The sequence below is a fragment of the Cryptotermes secundus genome, unplaced genomic scaffold (genome assembly GCF_002891405.2).
Source record: "Cryptotermes secundus unplaced genomic scaffold, Csec_1.0 scaffold268, whole genome shotgun sequence".
In the NCBI taxonomy this organism is placed as follows: Eukaryota; Metazoa; Arthropoda; class Insecta; order Blattodea; family Kalotermitidae; genus Cryptotermes; species Cryptotermes secundus.
Window position 1 is genome coordinate 7,653 of NW_019722430.1, and position 26,955 is coordinate 34,607.

At 43.9% G+C, this 26,955-nt stretch overlaps 2 protein-coding genes across 4 annotated transcripts in view; one reads left to right on the top strand and one right to left on the bottom strand.

Annotated features, from left to right (window-relative positions):
* The window catches only part of LOC111861340, a gene marked incomplete at its 3' end in the record, with an annotated part of 15,438 nt that extends 7,620 nt beyond the window's left edge, over window positions 1-7,818 (bottom strand). The window contains exons 1-5 of the mRNA XM_023845818.1: window positions 7,764-7,818; window positions 6,013-6,122; window positions 4,483-4,566; window positions 3,537-3,612; window positions 808-983 (exon numbers count right to left, since the gene is read on the bottom strand). Coding sequence (XP_023701586.1) covers window positions 808-983; window positions 3,537-3,612; window positions 4,483-4,566 — 336 coding nt within the window. The remainder of the gene's footprint in view (window positions 1-807; window positions 984-3,536; window positions 3,613-4,482; window positions 4,567-6,012; window positions 6,123-7,763) is intronic.
* Window positions 7,819-20,659: 12,841 nt separating this feature from the next.
* LOC111861345 (collagen alpha-1(IX) chain) overlaps window positions 20,660-26,955 on the top strand; it is a 215,085-nt gene continuing 208,789 nt past the window's right edge. Inside the window, exons 1-2 of one of the 3 annotated variants that reach the window (XM_033750286.1) lie at window positions 20,660-20,729; window positions 25,994-26,190. In XM_033750286.1, coding sequence (XP_033606177.1) covers window positions 26,156-26,190 — 35 coding nt within the window. In that variant the 5' untranslated portion in view covers window positions 20,660-20,729; window positions 25,994-26,155. Of the gene's footprint in view, window positions 20,874-25,993; window positions 26,191-26,955 lie in introns of all 3 variants that reach the window. The other 2 variants (XM_033750285.1, XM_023845823.2) reach the window with 2 other exon arrangements.

The window sequence follows — 26,955 nt, forward strand, 5'->3', positions numbered from 1 at the left end:
CCCCCCCCCCTTTTCTCTGGTTGGGTGGCATCTGAACTAAGTTGCCACTGTTCCTTGAATGACAAGAAATATAATTCAGTTAACAAAATTGCACTATTTAAGTTGTCAGCCTACAAGTCTCAATACATTTAAATTCCCAATCAAAATAGAAACACTAATACAGATACAGATGTAATTGTTCTGTTCTCTCAAAAGCCTCGTAATGCACAGGAAGAAACATATTGCACGTGATTCGTTGTCCTCCCACAACTTTCTTTAAAAGGGTCCTTGTAACAATAGATACAATCTTACAATTAAGGTATTTGCAGAAATTAGTGTAGGTTCCAAGGTTATGAAGGTTATCTGATATTATGCGAGTGAATGGTGTGTATGATGTGCCAAAATCAAACACACACATACAGATATATATACCTAGTTACAATTCAGATCAACTACAATTTGATGCACAATAGATAGCACACAAGTGTGTTTGAATTGCATACACTGAAGTTTGCAGGGTATGAAAGCGATACTAAGCTGTAGGTTCAAACCATAATGAGAGACTGGCAGTAATGAATTCAAAACTGAAATGAAAGACAGAGAAATGAGGTTTCACACAGCGGCTTTTAAGAAGTGTTGTACCTTCTGGAATATGACAATACTTTTTTCAGTGATAGTCAACCAATGATTGAGATTTGCATGATTTAACAGTTTCAGAGAAATAGGCATAAATCCAGGATGAAGCAAATAGAATCAGCTTTTCTAGCCTGTACCAGGCAGGTTTCTTCCATACATCTGAACCACGCTACAGTTCACCGTACAACTCACCTCACTTGTTTTGTCTCCACTTCTCCAGTTCTTCCTCCAACTGTCAACTTTGGGCTTCACGTCACTGTAATCGGGAATAGGAAAGTGCACAATACGACGTCTCCCAACACGCCGTTGTCCCCTGGCGTTCTGAGACGCCTGCACAGGTCTCGCCCGGCTGGCCCTTACCTGAGTTTCTGCAACAGAACGAGCCGACTAGTAATTCAATATTTCATCCCAACTGTAATGCTTCATTTGGAAGGAACTTTGGATACTGATCCATTACTCATTCTCTCAACATTATGCAAGAGTCATGATGGAAGAATTTCTTTTCACGTCATATGTGGAAGAGATATAAAGACGTGGTGAAAACATGGAGCCCTTCATTCTGACATCATGTTACAATTTTCCATTTTTTCCTTCCTTTAGCTTCCCGTTTTCCATAATAATAATAATAATAATATATTTTTTGCGTCGGACAACTCAGTTATATCTAGCAGCGGTGTACGGACTGGGCGGAAGGTTTTAACTACGTCAAAGAAAGAACTTTATCTTCTTCTCTGCTTCCAGACCTACGATGAGGCTCAAACGGTACTGTATGAACTTGGCACAGGGCACGACTTACGTGGCTTTAAGCGGAACGTGCGTTAACTGCACTCACAACCAAATTTATCGAGGTCAAGCTACGTGGGGCTACCACTCCACTTCTCCTAATGACGTCATGGTGTATGACGAAAGTAAGTGAACACAGCTCATCACGTTACGCCTATCAGTTTGGGTAGGTAAAGGTAAAAGTATCCCTGTAACAGGCCATGGAGGCCCATAGTGTTGTGAGGGGTCGAGGATCCAACATTTCCTAGACAATCGGCTCACAGATGGCGTTGAGATAGTCAGCCTTACGCACCGGTCGCCCTTTTACCCCCCAGGAATATTCCTGGTACTCATTTCTGTTAGAGGCTGAGTCAAACCCAGGGCCATAGTGCGGCTGGAAGGATAAGGTAAATTGAAAAAATCCACCTCGGGATTTGATCCCGCGATCCGGCTTGTAGCATAGTGCCTCAACCAACTACGCTATCGCGTGCCCCCTTCTATCATTACCGCTTTTCTTGTTACTACCGAACTCGTAAGCACTTACGTATTTTTCCAACAGTTTCGCAATCCTCGCTGCCTTGATGGTAAGGGTAAATATTTCCATTAGGATGGGAAACTCAGGTTTCATTACCCAAAAATTAGACCACATGTATCGATGAGTATTTGAACCATATTTATGATGCCCAACTGATAGTGACCGCCATGTAACTCCAGAGGTTGTATAAGTATTTAAACAAAAATAAACGCAAGTTATCGTCGGATATGCGAAGTTATACTGCCATCATACTCGTTACTTCAGCAAAGAAACGCATTACTTCACACTCACGAAAGGATTCTTTGTGCATTTACAATTTCATTCAATAAAATGTGATGCAGTGACGCATGTAAGGACACGATCGCATATGAAACATTCAGGGACAGATCGAAACTAAGAAGAGCTAAGCAACACCAGTCTCAGAGAGAGGACAGAGCCCTTTAGATAGGAAATTAACACATTGGGAAGAGGCATGAGAACTACCTGAAAATTAAGAAATACTTAATTTAACAAAATGGAAGCTGGAAACAAACGAAGGGACATCTAAGTATATGTAGATGTCTCATCCCCAGGATTCAGGATAATTTCATAGCATAATGGTAATGGTAGCGCCTGAAATCGAACCCGGGACCTCGGATATGTAGCCAGGAACTCTGACCACTAGACCACAGAGGCTGTCTACACACACACACACACACACATACACGTTATAATATGCGATGAACACTTATACGAGGATCAGCCTTCTCATTCACATGGAACAGACAGCTATATTTCCTTATAATCATAGTGTACGAAAAAGCAGTTAGAACCTGAAACAGATCTGTGATGCTAATTTAATAGTGATCAACACATAAATACTGAACTTTTCTTTGGACTTTCAATATATCATATTGGCCCCAGTATAACTGCATTACTACACGAACATGAAAATCTGTTTAAGCATTAGTGAATACATATCTGAGCAGAATAGCACTCAGTAAAGTTTATGTGTATATGTGTGTTCTCGCGAGCAAATGAAACTCTGGGAAACCGAAGAGTTTTGAGTTAACTGCGAGAGAATTAACCGTGGAGACAACTGAGTCGTGGCGATTGGCACGGTGACTAGGCTGCTGAACGCTTAGAGAAGGTGCCGTGTTAGGAAGCTTCTTACGGCGGAACTATTTTACCGTTCATCCTTATTGATCTAATTTTCTTACATTTGTAAAGCAAAAGGAGACTTCTCAGGTAACACTGCAGTCTGTTCCCTCTCCCTCCTGACAGCAATACAGCATTAAGGAGACTTCTGAGGTAACACTATAGTCTGTCCCCTCTCCCTCCTGACAGCAATACAGTATTAAGGAGACTTCTGAGGTAACACTACAGTCTGTCCCCTCTCCCTCCTGACAAGCAATAACAGTGGAGACAGCGCTTCCTACGCAACGGCTAAGTTAACATATTCCGGCGGAGTTTTACGTGCGGTTTCTCATGCATCAAACATTTAACGTGTAGTGAAAAACAGCTGGCGACTTACACTTCGCGGAAATTCATGCATTTATTCTTTTCTTAACAAATTATATTTAGTGCTCAAACATAAGGATTTATAGCAATACAGCATTATCTTAGCATATTACTACGTACTTACCTTCAACTTCCTGCTTGGGCACTTGAGTAAGGTCTCCCACTTTCCTTAGAGGTACTACATCATCTTGAACGGGAACCTGGCACAAATACATGATGTAAATCAGTTATCAGATGCATTTATACAGTAAACTCCCCTTTACCTGACATGTATGGCAAGTAATGTTCCCCATTTGCATGAAAAAATTGCATAACTCCAATATACAGTAAAAACATGTTTTCTCTTTATGCTTGCAACGGATCCTTTCTACGAGATGGATGGACGAAACATTTCGAACACACGTACTGCAACTGGCCTCTACTCCAATAGCATAAGTGTAACGGTAGCTGTAGCAGACAGCTTAGCAGATTATCTGGAAAATGGAGCTTGTTCATCGTGTTAACACTGTGTACTGGTGTAATAATCTGATGATGTCCTTCCTTATATATAATGAAGTCTATTAAAGGAATATTCGCATGGAAGAAAAAGGTGTGTCTGCAGGGCACATTCACTGAAAAGAGTAGAGGAAGATAAGATGGGAAGGGACTGTAGCAAGAATGGGTCGAAGTGAAATGCTTACAGCATTCTGGTGGAAAATGGAAGAGGGAAGAGACCATTAGGAATAATTACAATTTACGTGGGAGTATAACACTGAAATTTATTTTTGAGAAATAGGATAGACTTGTATGGACCGGATTCATGTCGCTCAGGATAGTGTAAAATGGCGAGCTCTTGTGAACACCGTAAGGAATCTTGGAGTTAAACAAATTATTGGGGATTTCTTGAGTAGCTGAACGACCGGCGGCTTTGCACTCAGACCTTATCTTCATTGAGATAGTTCGTTTGTTGGTTTGTTAGTAAACACAGAGTTGCATGCAAATGAGATAACGTTTGACGGTGTATGTTTATATATCGCTGTATCATCACGTCTGGGGAGATACGGTCTGTGCCACCCTGTCAGTGTGCTTACCTTGTTCCCATTAGTTCGTAGATCCATAAGAGGGCTGCCGGTCTTCATACTTCGACGTTTCTGAGCATAAGAAGTGTTTCCCATCTGTAATAGATCAATCTAAATCAGTTTCCTTACAAAAAATGTCTGGCTACTACGACATGAAACTTGCTGACGTATAATCAAACAAACACTGTCGGGGCAACGGCGGAATAAAGCAGGGGAGGATTAGAAGTTGATTGGCTGCGGAGCTTTGTTAAATCTGACGTTGCGTAACAACGTGCTGTTACCAACATCAGAAGAGAAGTGGTAGGAACCTAGCAGAAAACAATGAGTTATTTCCCAGAAGACCACAGACTGAGCGAGTTGTTACAGAGTTCAGGCATTCAGTTCTGATCTCGACAGGGTTTCGGGTACCTTGACTGCGCCTTTCCCACCTACTTATTTTGAGAAATGAAGGGAAGCCTATATGGTCACCTTGCTGTGCGTGTGCTTCTGTACATAACCTAAAGCCTGAGAGACGTAATAGTTCAGCCAGAAGAGACGGCCGTTGCTAGTCAAGGAATAACACGGAACAAATTAATTCTTTTACGTTGTCTTTTCTATGCAGTTCGTGTCTAAGACTGAACGAAATGTTACACAGGGTGAGAACGACATTCTATTTCATTAGGTTTGTGTGTAGGTGGGATCGAATACCTCCACCGTAGCCCTGCGAGACCTAAGGGGCGACGAAAATGGAACCCAGTGTTCCTGGGAGATATAAATAAGGGGACCTCTTCCTCCAGGTTCGGAGAATCTCGAATCTGAGAGAGTATGATGTGATCATGGATCCCGCGGTACTGCCACCTGAGAATGATTGCTTTTCCATTAAGAATTGGAGGTCCCGTTTCTTTTGTATCGGAGACAGACAATATTAGATCAAATAAATGGGTGGATAGAGAGCACATTTGATAAATGAATTGACTGAAGGATAAAATTTTGTTTAAGAATATCAAGAAGAGTAGGTGAAAGAATAATGTGTATAGATGCACAGATACATAGATAATTAGATGTGTGGACAGCAGCATAGATTGGTATTCAAGCAGAAACTTAAATATGTATAAACCAACACATATACACATAGATGAACAAACACAGATGCATTCCACACCTCCTTCAAGCAAGATGTAATATTTAAAATTCATTCTATATAAAATCTTTGATCCACCTTCTTAAATATACTCGGGGTCGAATATCTCCACCGTGACCCTGAGAGTCATAGAAGGCGACGAAATTGGAGATCTCAAATCTGAGACAGTTAAATATGGTCACGAGTCCCAAGGGACACGGATCCGAGAAATACCGCTCTGGCAAGGGCCAGCAGCATATGCAAAAGTCAGACCCATCCTCTCGTCAGAGAGGGCGCCCCACAAAATTAAAACCGTAATTGTCAAATGTTAATAATTAATATCTGGTCATGAACCCCTTATGGGGCTCGACACCAAGACTTACTCACTGACTGACTGTCGGTCGCAGTTTGACTTAGATTTTGACTTTTTTAAATATACATACCTTGCGAAAGGAGATAAGCTAATGTTCTTATTGCTGTACAGATATACGAATGAATTTTGAAGAGTTGCTCAGCTTCTCTCAACCACAGATCAGAAGATACTGTTGTAATACTGCAATAAATAATCACTTATTAAGTACTTATCCAGGGTAGTGCTATCACTTTTGGTGACATAATGCCATGCAACTAAATGCAGCTTACAGTGATTATCCAGAGAACCATATTACGGTAAGAGACAAACCAATTTTCATTATTACAGTGTAGAAATACAAATGAACTTTGAATAAAATGACAGGTATGAAATGTTCAGTTTCTGTCGGCCACAAGTCAGGGGTTACTACGGTAATATTTAAACAAATAATCATTTATTAAGTGCCTATCCTTGCTAATGCTAACACTGTTGGTTTTCCCTTCTGTTGGTGAATTAATGCAACTAATTGCAGATTACAAGTATATCTAGTGTATTAGTGATTGTAGACGGGGTTTCGTTTTGTAAATATATACTAATATATCACTCAGCAACGGATACAATGAAATATTAATATATTAATTTATATATTATGTAAGTAAAAAAAAGTAAAGTTATCCCTGTATCATCCCGTGAAGGCCCATAGGGTTGTGAGACGTTGAGTGTCCCACACTATCTAGACAATCAACTCAAAGATGGCGGTAAGGTTGTCAGCCTTACGCGCCGACCGCGCTTTACTCCCCAGGAAAATTATTTAATTAATTCCTGGTACTCATTTCTGTTAGAGGCCTAGTGCGGCTGGAAGGATTCAACGTTTGCTTATTAGTCGTTGTTTGATAACGAATCTTACCTGGTTAACACTTCACAGGTGAATATTCACTTAATGAACTGTCTTCGTAAATCTCTTACGAATGAGTGGATTGAAATGCCTTTACGTATAAATCCATGGCAATACGTTGAATCTATTTCCTAGGAAATGCTTTGAAACCGTTTCCTATGAAACGCGCTTACGTACGGCAATACGTTGAATGTGACTTAAGTAGTGCTCTGAATGTATCCGCTAGGCAACTCGCTTATAAATCCATGGAGACGCATTGAACATACCTCCTGTGAAATGCTTTGAATCCATTTCCTAGGAGATACCTTAGCAGCGAATAGCAAAAGCTGTCTGAGAAGTCATAGTGTTGTGTTAGAATATAATAATTTGTTTTCTACTGAAGCTGCGGCCGTGTGGCGGCCGTCGTGTAGACAGCACCGGGACTGGGTAGTAATATAGACCCACAGCAACACGAAATGCAAGAGCAATTCACAGGCCAAAAGCCACCGTACCAATTTCAACAAATCAGCAACAGTATGATGCCTTTGTAACAAACAACAATTAACAGAGCCCAATCAAGAAGCAATAACAAAAATAGCACCCAAGATGAGCCAGAAATAAGAACAAACTACACTTGGCAACTTGTAGAGGAAAGAAAGAGACCTAACCGAAGACCAGAAACAACAACGGAAGGAAATCCGTTTCTCTTCAATACCCGAAACTGATATGTAAATGTGGATAAAATTATGCAATAAATTCGCTAGATCCAAGACAGGCGTGAAGTTATTTGTACCGTTACACGGCCAACACGTGACAATATTATATATGGACTATAAACACAATATATTGGACACACACAGGTCGTAATTAAAAATAATTGTAACACTATAAATATTACTGTATCTATAACATGCAAAACAAGGTCTTCCACTTCTGCTTACTAGTCGTTGTTTGGTAACGAAACTTACCTGGTTAACACTTTACAGCTGAATATTCACTTATTGAACTGCCTTCGTAAATCTCTTATGAATGAGTGAAGTTAATTCGTGAGCGAATTCACTTTTATAAGTTCGAGAGGACGAATTTGAAGACACCGCACTGAACAGTTAGATTATTTGTTCCCTGCATCCGTTACAGCGGAAACGCCAGCCGTTGCTTAGGAAACGTACTTCTTCTTGTTCGTTGCTACAACGGTTTTCAGTCTGTGTTTAACGAAACGTTGCATAGGAAACAGACTGCTGCGTGTTCATTTGCTATTCTGGCTTTCAGGCGGTTTATCGAAAATTTTCCTAGGAAATTGTCATATTCTTCTAAGTATGTTGTGGTGTATTTTCTCTATGCAGGAACTTTTGTGTCACAGAGGCGTCCGGGCATGCACGCAACGGGAGAGTTACGGATTGCACTGCTATAGTGCAGTGACATTGTGAGTCTGTGCGTAATTCAGTGAGACTTGTATACCTCCTCTGTTATAAATACGTGATATCTACTGCAGATAGAACAGATTCTAGTGGAGATTGTGCAGTAACAGTTTTATAATTAATTTTAGCTACGACCTGTAGGTTGTTAATAAAACCAATTACCAATCCGAACCGCATCTTCAGTCACCCAAACACCCTACAAAACAAACGAATTTTTTTCACTGGTTCTACAGCCCCCTTGGGCCCTGGCCTCTGATTTTTCAGTTGCATGATTATTTTACAAGCGGTAGGACTCTTTGGTCGAGTGATCAGCCCGTCGAAAAGTCTACCTGACAACACAAACACATGCCAAATATCCATTTCTTGCGTGGGATTCGAAACCACGATTCCGACTTGGGAGCTAGAGAAGAGTGTTTATGCCTTAGACCGCTCGGCTACAGTGACCGGCGTATAAACCAGTATTTAAATAAATTATTGTGGATGGACGTTGCTTTTTGTGTTTGTAAATATTCTGAATGACTGTCATGTAAATTTATTTCCATAATTCATTTTCACTGAATTTGATTTCGATGGAAGATGTCATCCTATACAATTAACTATGCACTATTCCCTCTACACCTCTTCTTAGGCCCACACGGCATCCATAACCAGGCCATTGCAACTTAAAGGTTTTTTTGCCGGGCAACTCGGTCTCCGAGAACTTCTCTTATTTTGAAAAAATCACGTGGTCGCATGGCCCATACTTAACTGTTGGGCAATGCAAGCGTCCACAGAACTGTCGCCTAGCAACGCGCCGATATATTCCGTAACTCTCCTGTTGCGCGCGTGCCCCGAGGCCTCTGTGGCTCAACAGTTCCTACATAGAGCTAATACGCCACAATATATATATATATATATATTGTGACATGTTGACCCCTACCTCCCCAGCGGTACGTGGCGGTAACGTAACGCTCGCGTTACTACGGTAATAGGCGAGTTCCCGCCCCGCCACTCCCCTCCGCGGTGACGTCACCGAGGGATATCGCGGTCGCTAGGCAACGCGAGTCAACAGCGGCGACGTTACGGTAGTAACAGCGGTTACTTCCGCTAGCGTTACATAGCAACACAGCGCCAGGCAACAAGGGTGCCTATTACGTGGCCGTATTGTCCTATCGAGGTTACATAAGGAGCAGCGAAGGCCATTCACAGTCAGTTGTACTGAGTCAGTCAGCGAGTCCAGGAGCTACCTCCGAGTTCCGAGTTAGCCAGCAACTAGTCAGTTGTATTGTGGCATTTGGAGTGTACTATTTGTGATACTGCAGATAGCAGTAATAGTGAATCTGTAATTTGGGTGATTGTGAGAGCGAATGTGAAATAAAATTCGCTATACCAAATACGCCGTGAATTTATTTGTCGCGATATACGCCCGATACGCGACAGTATATATATACATCGTCAAGTGTATGGGGTACGCATGACGAAATGACGGGTTCAAGTTCGGATGATTGGATATAATAGCAGCTTTTTACACGCTCTTTTAATCGCATTTAAAATAGAGCGCTATCGCTGATTTATATACACCTCATAATTCACTGTTACAGGTAAACACTGGTCCTATCCAGATATCGTATCTGAACACAGAAATTAGCCCTTCAAATCACTCCAAATATTGCACATAATTAAGACCTTCAAATCACACTTTAAATCTTCACAGTTCTTCTATGAACTTCCCGTTTCTCTCACTCTTACTGTCACTTAAACAGTCTCATATTCTGAAACACAATCTAACACCCACAAATACTGCCATCTGTTTTGTCTGTGACTGTGGTTATATAGCCTCCGCACCGACCACACAGGATACAGCCTATATTTTTGGAACGTGTTTACCGAGCGATCGCACAACAACTGCGAGGAATTGAGATACCTTCCCCCTTTAATTCCTTCACTTATGATCCATGATTGCATAGCGTTTGCTCTACTAGTCGTTGCGTTTTATTTGCCGGGCAGTTACGATGTTACCCCGGAAACTGGATAGCCTTCATTGATGGTTCGTTGCCTGGGAACGTCTCGTTGAATGAAGGTTCGTTGCCTGGGAACGTCTTGTGTATATATTAGTTATAAGTTAAACCTAATTTAATAAATATATGATCCTAAATCCAAAATCTGATATTTAAAAATGATCTTTCAAAATGTTATGAGATGCGAGCAGCTGCGAGTTTGTTACTGCAGTAGACCGCGCACACGCTTCGTCAGGCTCGCCATGTTAGTGTCGCAATGTCACCATTCTTCTAGAGAATAGATAGATTCCCCCTCTCATGATGTCGGGAGACGATATACAATGGATGTTTATGTGTATTAATACTGATATGTTATGTTGCATTTTTTATAATAGTATTTTGAATATTAATTCCTTTATAATAATTCTTTACTACTTACGGTTAATGCGGGCTGTTTACATTATGCGGTTCATACTACAGTAAGCTGTTTCGTTTGAGGTTGCTAGCTTATTGACCGCCTCTGTGGTCTAGTGGTCAGCGTTCCTGGCTACAGATCCAGAGGTCCGAGTTCGATTCCCGGCGCTACCAGATTTTTTCGGAGTAGTGGGTCTGGAACGGGGTCCACTCAGCCTCGTGATGATAATTGAGGAGTTATTTCAAGGAAATAGCGGCTCCGGGTCTAGAAAACCGAAATTAACGGCCGTGGGGATTCGTTGCACTGACCACGTGACACCCTCTATCCGCAAAATTTGGCACTAAACTTAGCTGACAAGCGACGGTCGCTCAGTCGTTATAGTTCGCTTGCGGACTAAAATCACGGAGTTTGTTGTTTGCTAGCTTATTGTCCCAGGATAAGGGTAACGTTAGAGGAGGGATGGGGTGTTCGGGAGAGGGGGAGTGGGTGAGATGTGGATAAGGGTTGGAAGTTGTGCTGGCTGGTAGAGAGGTTGGGTTTTGAGTATTTGAATTCGCTTTTGTTAAGAATTCGTATTTGGATTTCATTTATTTGTAATCCTTGTTATAATATTGTGACATGTTGCGCAAAGGAGAACCCCCCCACCAGCAGTGACGCGGCGGGTGAGTCAGCTCTCCCCTCCCCCTCCTCCGCACGGTAATGTAACGGTGACGCAACAGGATTGCGAGAGACGACGGTGGTAACAGCGGTTACTACCGCTAGCGTTACTAGCAACACAGCGCCAGGCAACAAGGGTGCTTATTACGTGGCCGTTTTCTGTATGGTCCGATCGAGGCTACATGAGGAGCAGCGAAGGCTATTCACAGTCAGTCCTGGAGCTACCTACGAGTCAGTCCGCGAGCTACCTTCGAGTTAGTTTCGAGTTAGCCAGCAACCAGTCAGTTGTAGTCTGGCATTGAGAGTGTACTATTTGTGATTCTGCAGATAGCAGTAATCGTAAATCTGTAATTTGGGTGAATGTAAGTGCGAATGTGAAATAAAATTCGCTACATCAAATACATCGTGAAGTTATTTGTCGCGATATACCCACGATACGCGACAATATACACACACACACACATATATATATATAGTAAGTTAGTTATAATAGTACTTATTATATTGTTTCGAAAGAACTTAACCTGGACCCAGACTCCTTCATCTCATGAGAAATTCTTTCGCAAGGCAAATCTATTTTGTCCTGCCTAGCATAGCCTAGGTGACGTTTGTCATATATGCCAGGCTCTTGCTCAATTAATTGCGCAATAAGAAAATTAGCAGCTTCGTCAACCTTTCGTGCCATCTTAAGAAACAAGTGAATCACTGAAGCGCGTTATAGAACTGCTGACACCAGAAAACCATGCGGCAACGCAATTGTGAGAAGACTGACAGTAGGAAACCACGCGGCAACGCATCTGTGAGAAGACTGGCATGTTCCTTTCCCTGGAAGTTGAGTTTCTCAGTCTGTCCTCGAGTTGCTATGCGCTGTTCCATGCAGTAACATGTGTTCAACTCAGGCTGATAACAATTTCCGGAAATTGTGGTTGCGTTGCAGTTGCCAGTTTCCTTGGCGTGCAATGTGTTTCAAGCGGAAACACTTTTGAATTTGATGTAGAAAGTGGCAGGTTCAAATCTCTGCTGTGACACAGATTATCGTTACTGCTGTGCTTCGTGATTTTATCTAGTTCCTCTAGGAACCCGACGCGAAGGGCTGACAACCTCACCACCATCTGTGAGCCGATTTTCTAGAGAAAATATGGGTACCTAAACGTCTTACAACCCTATGGGCCTCCACGGCCTGCTAACACGGATACCTTTACTTTACTTTACTTTACTTTACTTTACTTTACTTTACTTTTACTTTACGAGGAGTGAGTGGGAGGAAGAAGACAAAATAAGAGGGAGCTTACATTGGAGATGTCTTTCAAATGAAGTTCTTGACATGTCACTTGTATATTTAGCTAGCATAAAGCTGCAGCCGTTCTTAGTTAACAAATAGGTCATCATGCGGGGAGCCGGGAGAGCTCAATTAGTACAGCGACGTGTTATGGGTTGAACGACCGCGGTTTGACTCCCGGCAGGGGCAACAGATTTTTCTGTACTGCACACTTTCCAGAGCGGCTCTGAGACTGAACCAGCCTCCTATCCAATGGACACCAGGTGGTCTTTCCCTGGGAGTAAAACGGCCGGGGCTTGAAGGTGACCACTCACCTCCATCTAATGCCTCCACTCCCCCACAATTTTCGTGGCATGGTCCTTAATTGATTAAACACAGGGACAACTTTTTACCTTAACTTACCATAGACGATTTTGCAGATTTCACGTACACGTATATTTGACTTCTTCATAAATTCTTCATGATTCTCACAGAACTGCGCGTCTGCCTGTACAAGCACGTGTACGGTAGAGCAACTGAACATTTAGAAGAACTACCGGCCGACGGTGGTGACCGCGCAGTCTGGGGCACCCGGATCGCCGGATAGTCCCTCACGACGCTCACGACGAGTGGGAGTGGGTGGCCGTTCTCATGTTGCTCTGTGTGGGCAAAGGTTTGCACGGGTCTGATCATCCAGACGAGTTCTCCTACATACCTAAACAAATACTGAAATGCCTATTCAATTAGACAGTAGCGCCAGAGAAGGGGTGAAGAGGAAGAAAACTTCTCCTAGCCTACAATTCTTGCTTTTAGTTGAACGTTAAAGAAAAATTTCTGTCAGCACATTGTTTAAAGTTTTCTGCTTCGTCTGTAACTGCCCCGTTACATCAGCATTCAGCCCTGTGAACCTGTGTTCAGAACACACACATTAGTGCCACACAGTCACTTCTTCACTAGCCGTCGCTTGGTAACTGCTTCCAACGGCATACATTATCCTTCCTCTAAGTTCCCGAACTGTCCACGTGCCTCAGCTACCAGCTTCTAACAGCAACACCTCACAACGACTGAACCGCAGCAGTCCTCTAACTCACTCATTCACTCACTCACCAACTAACTCCACTCCACTGACTGCTTATAACATCTCAGCGCGAACCGCACAGAAAAAGCTGTTCCTCTGTTGCTGTTTCCAATTGTTGCCTTGCGAGCATGGTTGTTTGCGAAGCCGTTGCTCAGTAACGGCCGTTATATGGCTGCTTCTTTCTCGGTCGTTGCCTAGCAACGGCTCTGCATACCACAATATCATACCTTGATTGTGAAATTAGGTGATGGATGCTGCACAGTGTCCCAACTGTGAAGGCAGTGCAGAGGAGAACGCTGTGTTGCTCGAGAGACAGGCGAGACTATACTTTTAACATAATACTGTTGTGATTATTGAACATGTAGGACATATAATTAAACGGGCTATGCGTGCAGAGCTTTGGTTCGAAACCCACAGAAGAGAAGAGCAGCGGTGAGCCGGAGGAATGGACGTTGTACAGAAAAGTAAAGCTATCCCTGCAACAGGCCGTGGAGGCCCATAGGGCTGTGAGACGTCGTGGCTCCCACATTTTCTCTAGACAATCGGCTCACAGATGGCTGTGAGGTTGTCAGCCTTACGTGCCGGCCGCTCACCCTTTACCCCCAGAAAGATTCATCGTTACTCATTTCTGTTAGAGGCTGAGTCGACCCCAGGGCCATAGTGTGGCAGGAAGGATTAGTTCAAATGAAATATACAGTGCCCTCATTGTGAATCAAACCCGCGATCATCCGGTTTATAACATAATGCAGCCACATACCCAACCGCGTACCCCCATGGATGGTATAATATATATTGTGACGTGTCGGAAAACCAGAGGAGTAACTGCTATGGAAACGCTAAAATAGACCGTTACAGAGGAAACAACAATCGCTCCATTGTAGATCTAACAGGAGTCTCCATGGTTATAACAATGGGTTATTGCGTAGGAAACGCGGAGCCAACAATGCAGCGTTTCCACTGTTATAACAGAGGGTTCGTTACCTATCAGCAGCCAAGGTTATAAAAGCCCAGTTTCGACGAGATGTAGTCAGTCTCGGAACAGGCCTCGAAGAAGAAGCTTCGGAATATCCGTCTGGGTCCAGCATCGCCGGAATATTGTGAGCAGTGATTGTAACACTGCAAGTGCGAATGATTGTAATGTGTGTAAGTGAGCGAAGGAAATAAATTCGCTATATTGGAACCACGGCGTGAACTTATTTGTAGCGTGACACACAAACACGCTACAATATAGTAAAATTCAATATACATACTTTTCTGCAGTTATTTACTCGATGTACATACTCGTACAAACTTCAACCCACGCCTCATGTAACTGGATCTCGCCTTTATATAATACCCCTTGACGCACCCGAGAAAACACAGTCCCACGTCACATATCTTGCATTTCCACCGCATTTCAATTTCATCATCTTCCGGACGTTTCATTACCGTATGATAGAAGGAAAGTACAGTATCCAAATTCACTGTGAACTCACAGAAAACTGAACGCTGCGATACAAGCTTTTCTCTTGCAGCCGCAATGGCAGGGCTTGGCACTGAATTAGAAGACAATGAATTTAGCCCGTAGCCTTTCTAGAAAGGCAATGTTTCCACTTTTCTGTCTCTCGTCAAAAGACTGGGATATCGGAAGGGTGTAACAAAGACTTTGCCCGCAGAGAACCAAATGACTTTATTGCTTCCAGCTGTTTTATGACACCAGAAACTAGTTCAAGAGCTAGAAGCAGGAGTGATTTTATAATGCAGAACTACTCTATGAAGAAGCAGGGAACAATTTTTACAGCATGCATCAAAATTGCAAGAAAAATTTAAGAGTATAACTTCTTTGTCTAAATATTTTCAAATTTTACGTTATAATATGCGACATAGCGTTCTTTGCTGATAAAAACAAAGTTAATTCCTTTCATTTATCCTAAAAATTGTATTAGATACATCATTTTTAAATACAGTGTAAACGTCCTAACAGGAATTGATATTCAAACGTAGAGTGACAATGGGCATTTAAATAAACTTCGGCCAGCTCAAGCTAGCACCATGTTAAAAGTCCGGCGTTTAAAAGATACTTACGTTCATCTATATACATCTCTGCATTTCAACCAATTTCATAGCCTGAAAATATAAATTATTCCATAAAACAATACGAGAGTTAATTTCTAATAGGCAGGCGATTTTCGACCCTTCCATCGTAATTTATGTAATTATTTTACATCTGCGATCAACTCCAGACAATTCTGACGATCCGCAGGTTGAAACAGCTGAAACTGCAATACAGCCCTCAGGGTTACTGGGGGTTTGAACTTTGTCCACCGTCCTGTATTCTAGAAACTAGAAAACATGTTTCCGTCCTCAGTTGAAGGGGTAACACACTACTCAGTTGAGTCCCTTAGACAGAGCTGAACTCAGTCACTGGACAACCCACATCAGAGTCAGAGTTACTTCACGACGGGGGGCGCGGCATATCTCAAGCGGTTAGTCGCTGGCCTCCCACCGCGTCGGCCCGGGTTCGATCCCGGGTCTAGTCAAGTGGGATTTGTGGTGGACAAAGTGGCGCTGGGGCAAGTTTTCTCCGAGGACTTCGGTTTCCCCTGCCAATCTTCATTCCACCAATTGCTCCACAATCACCCTCACCTATCATCTGGGGCTGGTACAATAGGCCAGAAGTGACCGCAGTACAAGGGACTTAGTCCCACCCCACTAGCAATAAAAAAAATAAAAAAATACTTTATGAAGGCCGGTTTACCACCAATTAGTTCGTCTTGGCAATAAGCCCCTTGAGACTCACGACCAGTAATTTCATTTTCCAACTGAACAATTGCGGTTATAGTCCTTATGCAACATCCTCTCTGACGAGAGGATGGGTCTGTCGTTTACAATTGCTGCTGGCCTCGCCAGCGCAGTCATTCTAAGGTCCGAGTCCCGTGGGATTTATGACCACATTTTATTGTCTCAGATTCGAGACTCACCAACCTGGAGGACCAAGTCCCCGTATTTACATCTCCCAGGAATAGAGTGTGTCGATTATAATCCCAAGCGCTCTGTTCCATTTTCGTCGCGTCTTACGACTCGCAGGGCTACGGTGGAGATATTCTACACCGCCTGCACACGGGATTTTACACCCCCTGTCAGAGTCAGAGTCAGACTTACTTTACGACTGGCGGTTTGCCGCCAATCAGTTCTTCTTTGCTTCAAGCCTATTCAAACTCACGACCAGCAATTTTCTTTTCAACCGAATACTTGCTTCCATAGTCCTTATGTAACACCCTTTCTGACGAGAAGATGGGTGTGTAGTTTACAATTGTTGGCTCTCGCCAGCGCAGTCATTCTCAGGTCCGACTCCCGCGGGACTCGTGTTCATATTTTACTATCTCAAATTCAAGACTCTCCCAACCTGGAGGCCCAGGCTCCGGTATTTATACTCCTCAGGAACAGGGTGGTCCAGTTGTAACCCCAGGCACTGGGCTTCTTTTTCGTCGCCTCCTACGGCTGTTTGATTCACTGCAGCTATTTAACCACTTGAGACCAGGCTAATTCGGCGGGAGACAACAAGAAAATACTCAATGAAAATTATGTTAGAGGACGCACTGCGTGAAACTAAGACAGAAAATGGAAGACATGTAATGCCTACCGATAGAGCCATCTGTGGAGTAAAACCTGAACACTCGAGACTAAAACCTTATGGAAATCCATGAAGAATTTCTCACGTCATACAGACCATACAGACCTTGAAGAAAGCAGTCTTCTGGGATTTGGCACCGTGTATATGTGGTGTTAACCGACGTTTCGGAGGAACATATCGCCTCCATCTTCAGGGTAGAAGAAAAAATATAAGAAATCTGCAAGCGAAGAGACCGTGAGAACCGGCAGAGAACAGTCTGCTTTTACCGGTTCTCACGGTCTCTTCGCTTGCAGATTTCTTATATTTTTTCTTCTACCCTGAAGATGGAGGGGATACGTTCCTCCGAAACGTCGGTTAACACCACATATACACGGTGCCAAATCCCAGAAGACTGCTTTCTTCATAGTCACCGCCGTGAAAGCCTCAAATCTTACATACAGACCTAGTCTGTGAGTTGGAAGCCTCATTGCTGATAAATGGTACCCAACTAAGTACGTATCTTCCTTCTTACCTGAGAACGGAAACATATCCAGTTTCCGAAACACTGTTTTTTCTAATGTCTAGAATACCGGACGATGGCCTAATTCCAGACAGCTCAGTAATTCTGAATGTTATACACCAGCCCAAAAACATAAAAATTAGAATATAAGAAACTATAATTTTGCCTGTGGTTCTTTATGGGTGTGAAACTTGGTCTCTGACAGTAAGGGAAGAATATAGACTGAGGGTGTTTAAGAACAGGGTGTTGAGAAGAATATTTGGACCGAAGAGATATGAAGTGACAGGAGGTTGGAGAAAACTGCGTAATGAGGAGCTTCATAACTTGTACTCTTCTCCAAGTATAATTAGAATGATCAAGTCAAGGAGGATGAGGTGGGCTGGGCATGTAGCACGAATTTGGGAAACGAGGAATATGTATAGGATATTGGTGGGAAAGCCAGAAGGAAAGAGACCACTGAGAAGACCAAGACGCAGGTGGGTGGACAATATTAAAATGGATCTTAGAGGGATGGGATGGATTGATCTGGCTCAGGATAGGGACCAGCGGAGGGCTCTCGTGAACACGGTAATGAACCTTCGGGTTCCATGAAATGCTGGGAAATTGAGTAGCTGCAGAATTGGCGGCTCCTCCAGAAGGGCTCAGCTCCATGAGTAAGTAAGTAAATCTACCAACCATCAATGTGTCCGAGCTACTGACAGGCTTTCGGAGTGCGAAACATATCGAGAGAGAGAGAGAGAACTCGGAACCGTCTCGGCTTCTGGGTATATAAATCTCGCTTTCCCACTGATGCTTTATGACGGCCTTGACCTAAGCACCATTTGTGGAATGGTGTTGCTTCCCAATCCATTAAACTTTCCCTAGTGCTTCACCGAATGGTCTCAGCTAACAGCACACTTCTTCTGTCAAGAGACCATGTCGTTAGTGAACACGAAGGCACTTGTATCTCCTGCTGAGGTAACCTGCTGCAACGCTTCCCATTATTTTCCTGACTAGTCTGGGAAACTTGCGTGTTCCGGAAATCTCTTTCATCCAAGTTTCCAATCCCATTTGCATGAACTTTGAATTTGACAAGCCATGTGGATGTGGGCAGCATTGCCGACACTTGTACGGGCTTGCCGCGTCTACATTCAGGATTGAGATTGAGGAAGGGTGTCTCTGAAACTTCGACAAAACCATCAAGGATGACCCTGAAGGTGGAGACAGCATATGGTTCTTAAAGGTTGGTGACACTCTCTTGGTTGAACTTGAAGATGGAGGCAGAACATGTCTCCGAAACATCGACAACACTGTCGGGTTGACCGTGAAGTTTGAGGCAGGATGTACTTCCAAAGCGTGTGGAAAGCTGTCTGGACGGCCCTGAAAACTTAGGGAACATGTGCTTGCTTTAGTGGTCTAGTGGTCAGAGTTCCTGGCTACAGATCTAGAGGTCTGGGTTCGATTCCCGGCGCTACCAGATTTTTTCGGAGAAGTAGTGGCTCTGGAACTGGGTCCACTTAGCATCGTGAGGATAATTGACGAGCTATTTCAAGGAAATAACGGTTCTGGTCTAGAAAACCGAAATTAAAGGCTGTGAGGATGCGTTGCGCTAACCACGTGACACCCTCTTTCCGCAAAAGTTGGCACTATCTTTGCCGACAAGCGGCGGTCGCTCGGTAGGTATAGTTCGCTTGCGGACTACAGGCCACGGAGTTTTTATTTGTGTTTTCGAAGGGTCAGGAACACTGCTGACAGGCACACTGTTCAGAGACACAAAAGACAGAATTGGCCAGCCTTGAAATTCATATTATTTTGTGTCCCATTGAACGGGTGCGCACTGTCCGTTGTCCCTTGGAGCATGTGGACTGACAGTATTCGCTCGTACTGCCAGCCTGGCAAGAATTAAACAGCTCAAGTTTACGATTGCATAATTGCAGGGCCAAGATTTTCGCATTTTTTCTAATGTTGCCATTACACGAACAGCCCTCACACATCGGGCTGCCTACAGTCGTGTCACTGCTCTTCTAGTAGGTGTGTATCAGTCACTAGTGCTGGGTAGGTTTACCGCAAAATCAGTTACTGCAGCAGATTAAAGTAACAAAACTTTGTCATGTAATATGTTGCTTTCAACGGCTAGATAGACTTGAAAGGATTCTGACGATAGTGTATACACTACTTCTTTTGGTTTATTTTGGACTTCACCCATCGTCTTGTATGTGAAAGACAAAAAACCACGACATTTCGGAGACTGGATCTGTCTCCGTCTTCAGGTGGATAGGGAAGGATAAACCTACTCAGTTGGGCCCCTTAGAAAGAGCTAGTCTCAATCACTGGATTGATTGGATCCAGTGATTGAGACTAGTTCTTTCTAAGGGGCCCAACTGAGTACGTTTATCCTTCCCTATCCACCTGAAGACGGAGACAGATCCAGTCTCCGAAACGTCGTGGTTTTTTGTCTTTCACATACCAGACGATGGGTGAAGTCCAAAATAAACCAAAAGAATTAGTTTCAACGGCTAGTCTGACAAATTGCTTCTGCGGTGCAATTCACAGATTCTGTATCGTCGAAGATAAACGCTGTCATAGACTTTACAGGCCCTAATTCCGCACTACAATTTGCTTGATCATCTTCAAGCTTCTTACTATCCTTATCTCTGAAATTTTTAGTTATACTGCTCTGTCCTTTCATTGCTAAGTTGGCATTCGTAGCTTCAGCACGTTATAGCAACGCATCCACCATGATGCATGCTGGTCACCGGATGTTAACGGCTATTGCGAACCCTCTCGGAGGGGTCTCTGAGGGTTAGGAATGCACTGGAAACATACGCCACTGCTTACCGTCAATTTATGGTACTGCCGGGCCGAGATAAATGGTCCCGAGTGCAGTTCTGACAAAGTCCTGCCCTCTCTCTCCCCTTCCGTGAGCCGTAGTTGACTCGGAGAAGGAGAGGCTGTCTCAGTCGTCTCAGTAGTGTGTTGCTGTTAGGGCTGTATGGTTGCGCACGTGTACCGTCGAGCGGAAACCGTGCAGTTGTTTGCTGGTTAGTAGCGGAGAGGGCGCATTCAGGCGTGTTGCACAAAGTGAACGAGTGTAGGTTGTGTGTTACATTTCTCTGTGCGTTAACACTTTCGTAGCTTCTGCGAAAAATGGGTCAAATGGAGGACTTAAAAAAGTCCAAATTAAGGTTTGTTGCTTCATCACAGTATTACACTTCCTGAGTGTATGTATAGACGTTCTACATGTAATGGCGGATAATGGAAATCGTGTGTAGGTAGAATTGGAGGGAAGCATTTCTTTTTTGCGGATTCTAAATATTAATATACGAATATTCTTCAAAGATTTAAGAAAACGAACAATCAACTGTGAAACATGCTTTACGGAAGGAGTAAGAATTAAAAAACAATATTTATTGAAATTCGTTATTACAAAATCCTACTTGAAAAACATAGGCATGGATGGGAAATTAGTATTAACAAGAGTTATAAAGAAATTTATTGTCGCCATGTGAATTAGACAACTGGCTAGGACAGGCTCCAACGAGGGATTTGGGTCCTTACAGCGACGAACCCTCAGCTCCCACGTGACCTGATGGCAGGGACCAGCGTTTCGCGGTTGAATTTGACCACGGATACATCCACATCAGAAACATTTTTTTAACGAGCTAAAAGCTAGACCGCAAATAAATACGGATATTAATAAATAAATATTAAGTAAGAATATGAGGGCAATGATTTAGTTAATTGTACGTATCTAGAAACAGATTTTTACTTTTCTTGTGTAAGCTTGATAATTAACATACAAATATTTGCAATTTTCTGTGCGAAGAGTGCCCCCCCCCCCCTCGTTATTTCTCCGCATAAATTGTTTTTGGTTTGATGCTGGAAAGTCGAATTATCAGATCTGGTGCCGCATTTAGCCTCATCCTGGTGACCGCGTCATAGCTTAAGCGGTTAGTCGGTGGCTTCCCACCGCGGCGGCCCGGGTTCCATCCCGGGTCTGGTCAAGTGGGATTTGTGGTGGACAAAGTGGCGCTGGGGCAGTTTTTATCCGAGTGCTTCGGTTTCCCCTGCCAATCTTCATTCCACCAATTGCTCCACAATCACCCTCACCTATCATCTGGGGCTGGTACAATAGGCCAGAAGTGGCCGCAGTACAAGGGACTTAGTCCTACCTCATTAACAATAAAAAATTGGTGGGGGTGTATGGGGAGCTGCAGATGGTGCTCACTGTGAAGTGTTTCGCACCCAACCACTTGTGTGCAAGAAAACTGTTTCAATTGATATCCGTTTTCTTTCCTAAACTACAGGCGTCTGAAATCGCGGCATTCTTTTAGGTAGACTCCCCCTATGTATAAGCAAAGTCGGTATACCTACTGGCTACGGACTGGACGACATAGGGGTCGGAGTTCGAGTCCCAGTAGGGTAAAGAATTTTCTCTTCTCCACGTCATCTGGGGCCCACCCAGCCTCCTATCCAATAGGTACCTGGGGAGTAAAGCGGCAGGGACGTGAAGCTGACCACTCACTTCCAGCCGCAGTCAATAAAATATGGATCTATATATCCACTCCCCCATACGCCTTCATGGCGTAGTGCGTAATTAGCTAAGCAGAGGGACAACTTCACTGTACCTTACCGTCTAAGTGTACATGTCTAGAAAAACTGTGCTCTCAACTACCGAACCCTTCTTCATGTCTTGCTGTGTTCAAGATTACAGCACGTTTGTACAGAGGTTCCACTGTACGCGTTACTATGTGCTGCACAGACTGATTCCCGTGCTTTGTTTCCTGCGCGATTCTGCCCTGTGTAGCTGTGATGTCACATAGAGACATGATGAGCATTTATATAGCCGCGTGTTTCCTAGGCAACGCGACAAGAAATTTACGTGGGTCTCGGATTTGGACGAGTATTTATTGGACGATCACTCTTTACGCTTACAAATACAATTATTCGCACATATAACGTCTTCGGGCGCTTCCTCTTCCGTGTTATACCCTCTCGTACCGCTAATCTCGGTGAAGTGTCATCTGCCCTGCTCGGAGTTCAGCTGTCCTTAGCTCTCATCGAAGCTAAATTGACTGGTCTCCAAGTCCAAGTCACTGACGGTCAGTCAGTCAGTCAGTCAGTCTGGTGTAGACCTTCATCTGGGGCTCATGAACAGATATTTATTAGTATTTGACATTTACGGTCTTGTTTTTGTGGGGCGCCCTCTCTGACGAGAGGACGTGTCTGCCTTTTGTATATGCTGCTGGTCCTTGCCAGTGCAGTCTTTCTCGGGTCTGAGTCCCTTGGGACTCGAGACCATATTTTACTCTCTCAGATTTGAGACTTCCCTTTTCGTCGCCTCTTACGACTCGCAGGGTCACGGTGGAGGTATTCGACCCCGCCTCCACACGGGCAGACTGGTCTCTTGCCGAAGTTTAACTGTTACATCCTGCACTCGGACTGAATAGGGAACACCTTGTCGAAGGGTTATTTCGCCCGCTGTTATGCAAACGCTGCTTCAAACAATTCGTTGCCGCGGGAATACGTGTCTGCCTCAAACAATTCGTTCGTAACGGTGGAACCCCCACTGTTAGACTTCCATATCCGGGGCAACGATTTCCTAGGCATCGCTGTCTAGGAATTGCTAGCCGTTGACTAGTGATGGACGTCTTATAGTCCGGCTTTCAGGCAGCACGTCACAGTATTAACAGAAATATTCTTAAACGCGGGCGTTTGACACAGAGCACACTCCATCGAGCTTCATCGGTCTGTGAATGGGAAACGGTTGTTTCAGTAGTGTGAACCGCGCGTGGAGGCTGGTCGGCGCCGCAGGTTTCCAGCCATGACCTTGATATATATGGAACTCGGAACTCTTCCAAATTTAATTTTGTTGCAGTGAGCAGCTTTAGGTTTGTCGTCACAGTTGTTTTCTTCCTCATGTGCATTTCTAGTTAAAATGTCTGCATGAACGGCTAAACTACAGAACCGCTAAACTACAGCCATTCTTAATTATCATCAAATTCAAACGGAAGGTGCAGTGCGACCTCCGGACAGCTTAGACAGTCCAAGCTTCTGCAGATAAACGTTTGATGCATACAGAATATTTTGTAAACCTGTACGTAAATTTTGAGTTATTCTCCCTGTCAAGCTTTTTATATGGTCCTCTTATTCATTTGAGCCATGGAGATCACTCTCTTTCAGTTCAGTAGTGTTTCTGTTCCTCAAAATGGCAATGCTATCTGTGATTCTTGCATATAATATTTGCACGTGTATGTGTCTGTGACTTCAGACGGGGTATGGATTGTTGAATGAATTAATTGACCACCTATACACACCACTCGAAACTAATCTCCACACTTTACTCATCACCACAGCATCCGCTAAGCCGTTTTCCACCTTGCTGTGTCTTCATCAGCTGTCCCCTGCCAACGGCTCCTCACAGTGGAGATTCTTCATTTTCACGCGCACAGCCGCATTTGCAGAACTCAACTGTGGGCATTGATGAAACGAGAAACTGCCTCGTGGGGACTCACGCCTGCTTCAGGAAGGAGCCGTGCGCATTGCCATTGAGTCATAATTCCAACTAGGACTCTGATAATCGTGGGGGCACGAGGTAGCGTAGTTGGTTGAGGCGCTATGCTACAAGCCGGAAGGTCGCGGTTTCGAGTCCCCATGAGGTGGATATTTTCAAATGACCTAATCATTCCAGCCGCACTATGGCCCTGGGGTCTACTCAATCTCTACAGAAATGAGTACCAGAAATCTTCCTAGGTGGTAAAAGGCGGCCGGCGCATAAGGCTGACAACCTCACCGCCATCTGTTAGTCGATTGTCTAGAAAATGTGGGAGCTTGACGTCTCACAACCTTATGGGCCTCCATGTCCTGTTAACAGGGATAGCTTTACCTTTACTTCTGATAATCATAAACCAAATACAGTAAAACCTCTTTATAACGGACTAAAGGCGGGGCTAGCGGCCTCCGTAGTCTAGAGGTAACGTTCCCACCTCATGACTCGTAGTACGCGGGTTCAAATACCCGGCGGAGGTCGTCGAATTTTTAAGGGCGGAAAAATTCAGGGAACAAGTCCTCCGGGAGGGACTTTAAGCCGTGGGTCCCGTGTCGTAGCTTTACGGCACATAAAAGAACCTCATATCTCCAAAGGAGGTCACTGAGCCAAATTAACGGACATTTCCCGCCCAACAGCAGTCTCTAATACCTCTGGTAGATGGGGGAAGCATTATAGATACCTCTCAGCTAGTAGAGCCGGTCTCGCTGGCTGGGCGGGACTGATGGTAAGCACCAGTATCGGTAGGATATAGAGACTGGTAGAAATCATAGAGGGAAGCACAATGGAGCAATACAGGTCTAAGTGCATGGGGAAACCTACCCTCTCCAAAAGGCGGGGCTGGTGTCCGTTGTAACCGATGTCTGATATAACCGAATTAAGGGGGTATTCACGAAAGTACGCCGTAGGATACATAGGCAATACACGTAACAAACGTAGAAACACACAGGGTGTTTGCTTGAAGTTTTTATATTTGAATTCATTTTTATTTTATATAATTTTCTAAGATGAAAACCTTCTTAGTGCCTCAGGAACTCTAAGAATTCAAAATTGTACACAGCCAGATTTTGTACGTTATATGCGGGTCTGTTTTAACGGGGGTTTGCTGTACTCGTGTTTCAGTAATGAAGTTTTAGGAGTTGCATGTTATAACGGGTGACAGAACGGTAGCCATATTATGAGTGCCGAAACTGGAAGGCTGTGAAAGTAAGCAACGAGTCGATCTGCGCATGTCCCAAATCCCTTCGTAACAGTCTGTTTAGTCTGCTCATGCTGCTTCCACCGTTCTCATACGTGCCATCTTGTCATTATCTGTTTCGACATTACAGAAAGAAAAGAGCTTATTTACTGCCCCCAAACAATCGAAAAATACAACAGAAAACTTCAGTAAATATTGGATGCAGAGGGAAAAGTGCTCAGATGCAGTGTCTTTTCCAGGTTCCCGTTTCCTGGGCCGCTTGTTCAGTTTCAACAAACACTTGGTCCACTTTCGTCAAAATCTCACCTGACCCTGAATTCTAGCGTAGAAGCTGACTGAGTTAACATAGGCCATGTTACGGATCTGTAATATCATTTTGTCTCCTCGAAGCAATGTTACACACAATCTACACTCATTTCCTCGTATTTTAGAACAGCTTAAAAGCTGTTAGTGAAATGTAGAATGTACATACTATTAATAATAATAATAATAATAATAATTGTAGTTGGGAACGACCTTGACGCTGAATTTTAAAACTATTTTCTAATTGTCTTTTTAAGTGCTTCTGTATGCCAGTCGATAATGTGAGTTTTGCGAAATGGGAGTTCCAGCAACAGTGAAGACTTCGACACTAGTCACTTGTTAACAAGGGACACAACGCGTGGTGATTGCTCTTGTGTGTGAGTGTGAGGAAGTCAACGGCGATAGACAGGGACGGAAAAATGGGAAGCCGCATTCGTCATGCTGTTAGACACAGGTAAGTTACCCAGCGGAAACCATGCAGCAGGTGATTTCTGTTCTTACATTTGGATCTCTTCTGGACTGAACACTCCGTTTTACATGTCTAGCAGAACTTGTGTTTAAGCGGAACGTAAAGTAAAGTCCGTAGAGGTAAACAGTTGTCTGATAAATCTCGTATCCAGAATGGTCTAAGACAAGGTCTCGCTGTCCTTGTCTTTGCTTTCCTTTGTGGGTGCGGGGTGGGAAGGGTTCCGGTAGGTAGTACAAGGACAAGAGAGGCTTACCAAGCTACTCTCAGGCTGACATACCTGGCTACTACCGCTGAAGTTCACTTGGTCTACGCTGTGTCCGGCCTGACCAGGCTCCACCGCTTCTTCCTTGGGGTTTTCGGGTTTGTGGTTCTTGATTGGAATCCGTGGTGGTGATTGGGCGCCAGCGAACCGCTGGAGCTGTTGAACGGAGTCTGAGGGAGCTTAGGGTGGATCCGATTAGATCGGTTGATGTGAGTCTCTCCTCAGAGCGAATGCTGGTCGGGCTCGGATGAGGAAGGAGAAGCGAATTGGCAAACACAAATGCACAGTACCTGAACATTTTATTGGTTGATCACTTAGCACATACTCTCACTTAGCTTTGGGTCACTGTTGCAAACTTTCACAAACACTGATTAGGCACTCGGCCTAGTGCCTAGCTACAACAAAACTTTTTACACTGGTCGGAGTTGCGTGAAGTGCAACTGCCCTCGCTTCGTGTTTCACAGACACTTCGCGGCCTACTGGGTATT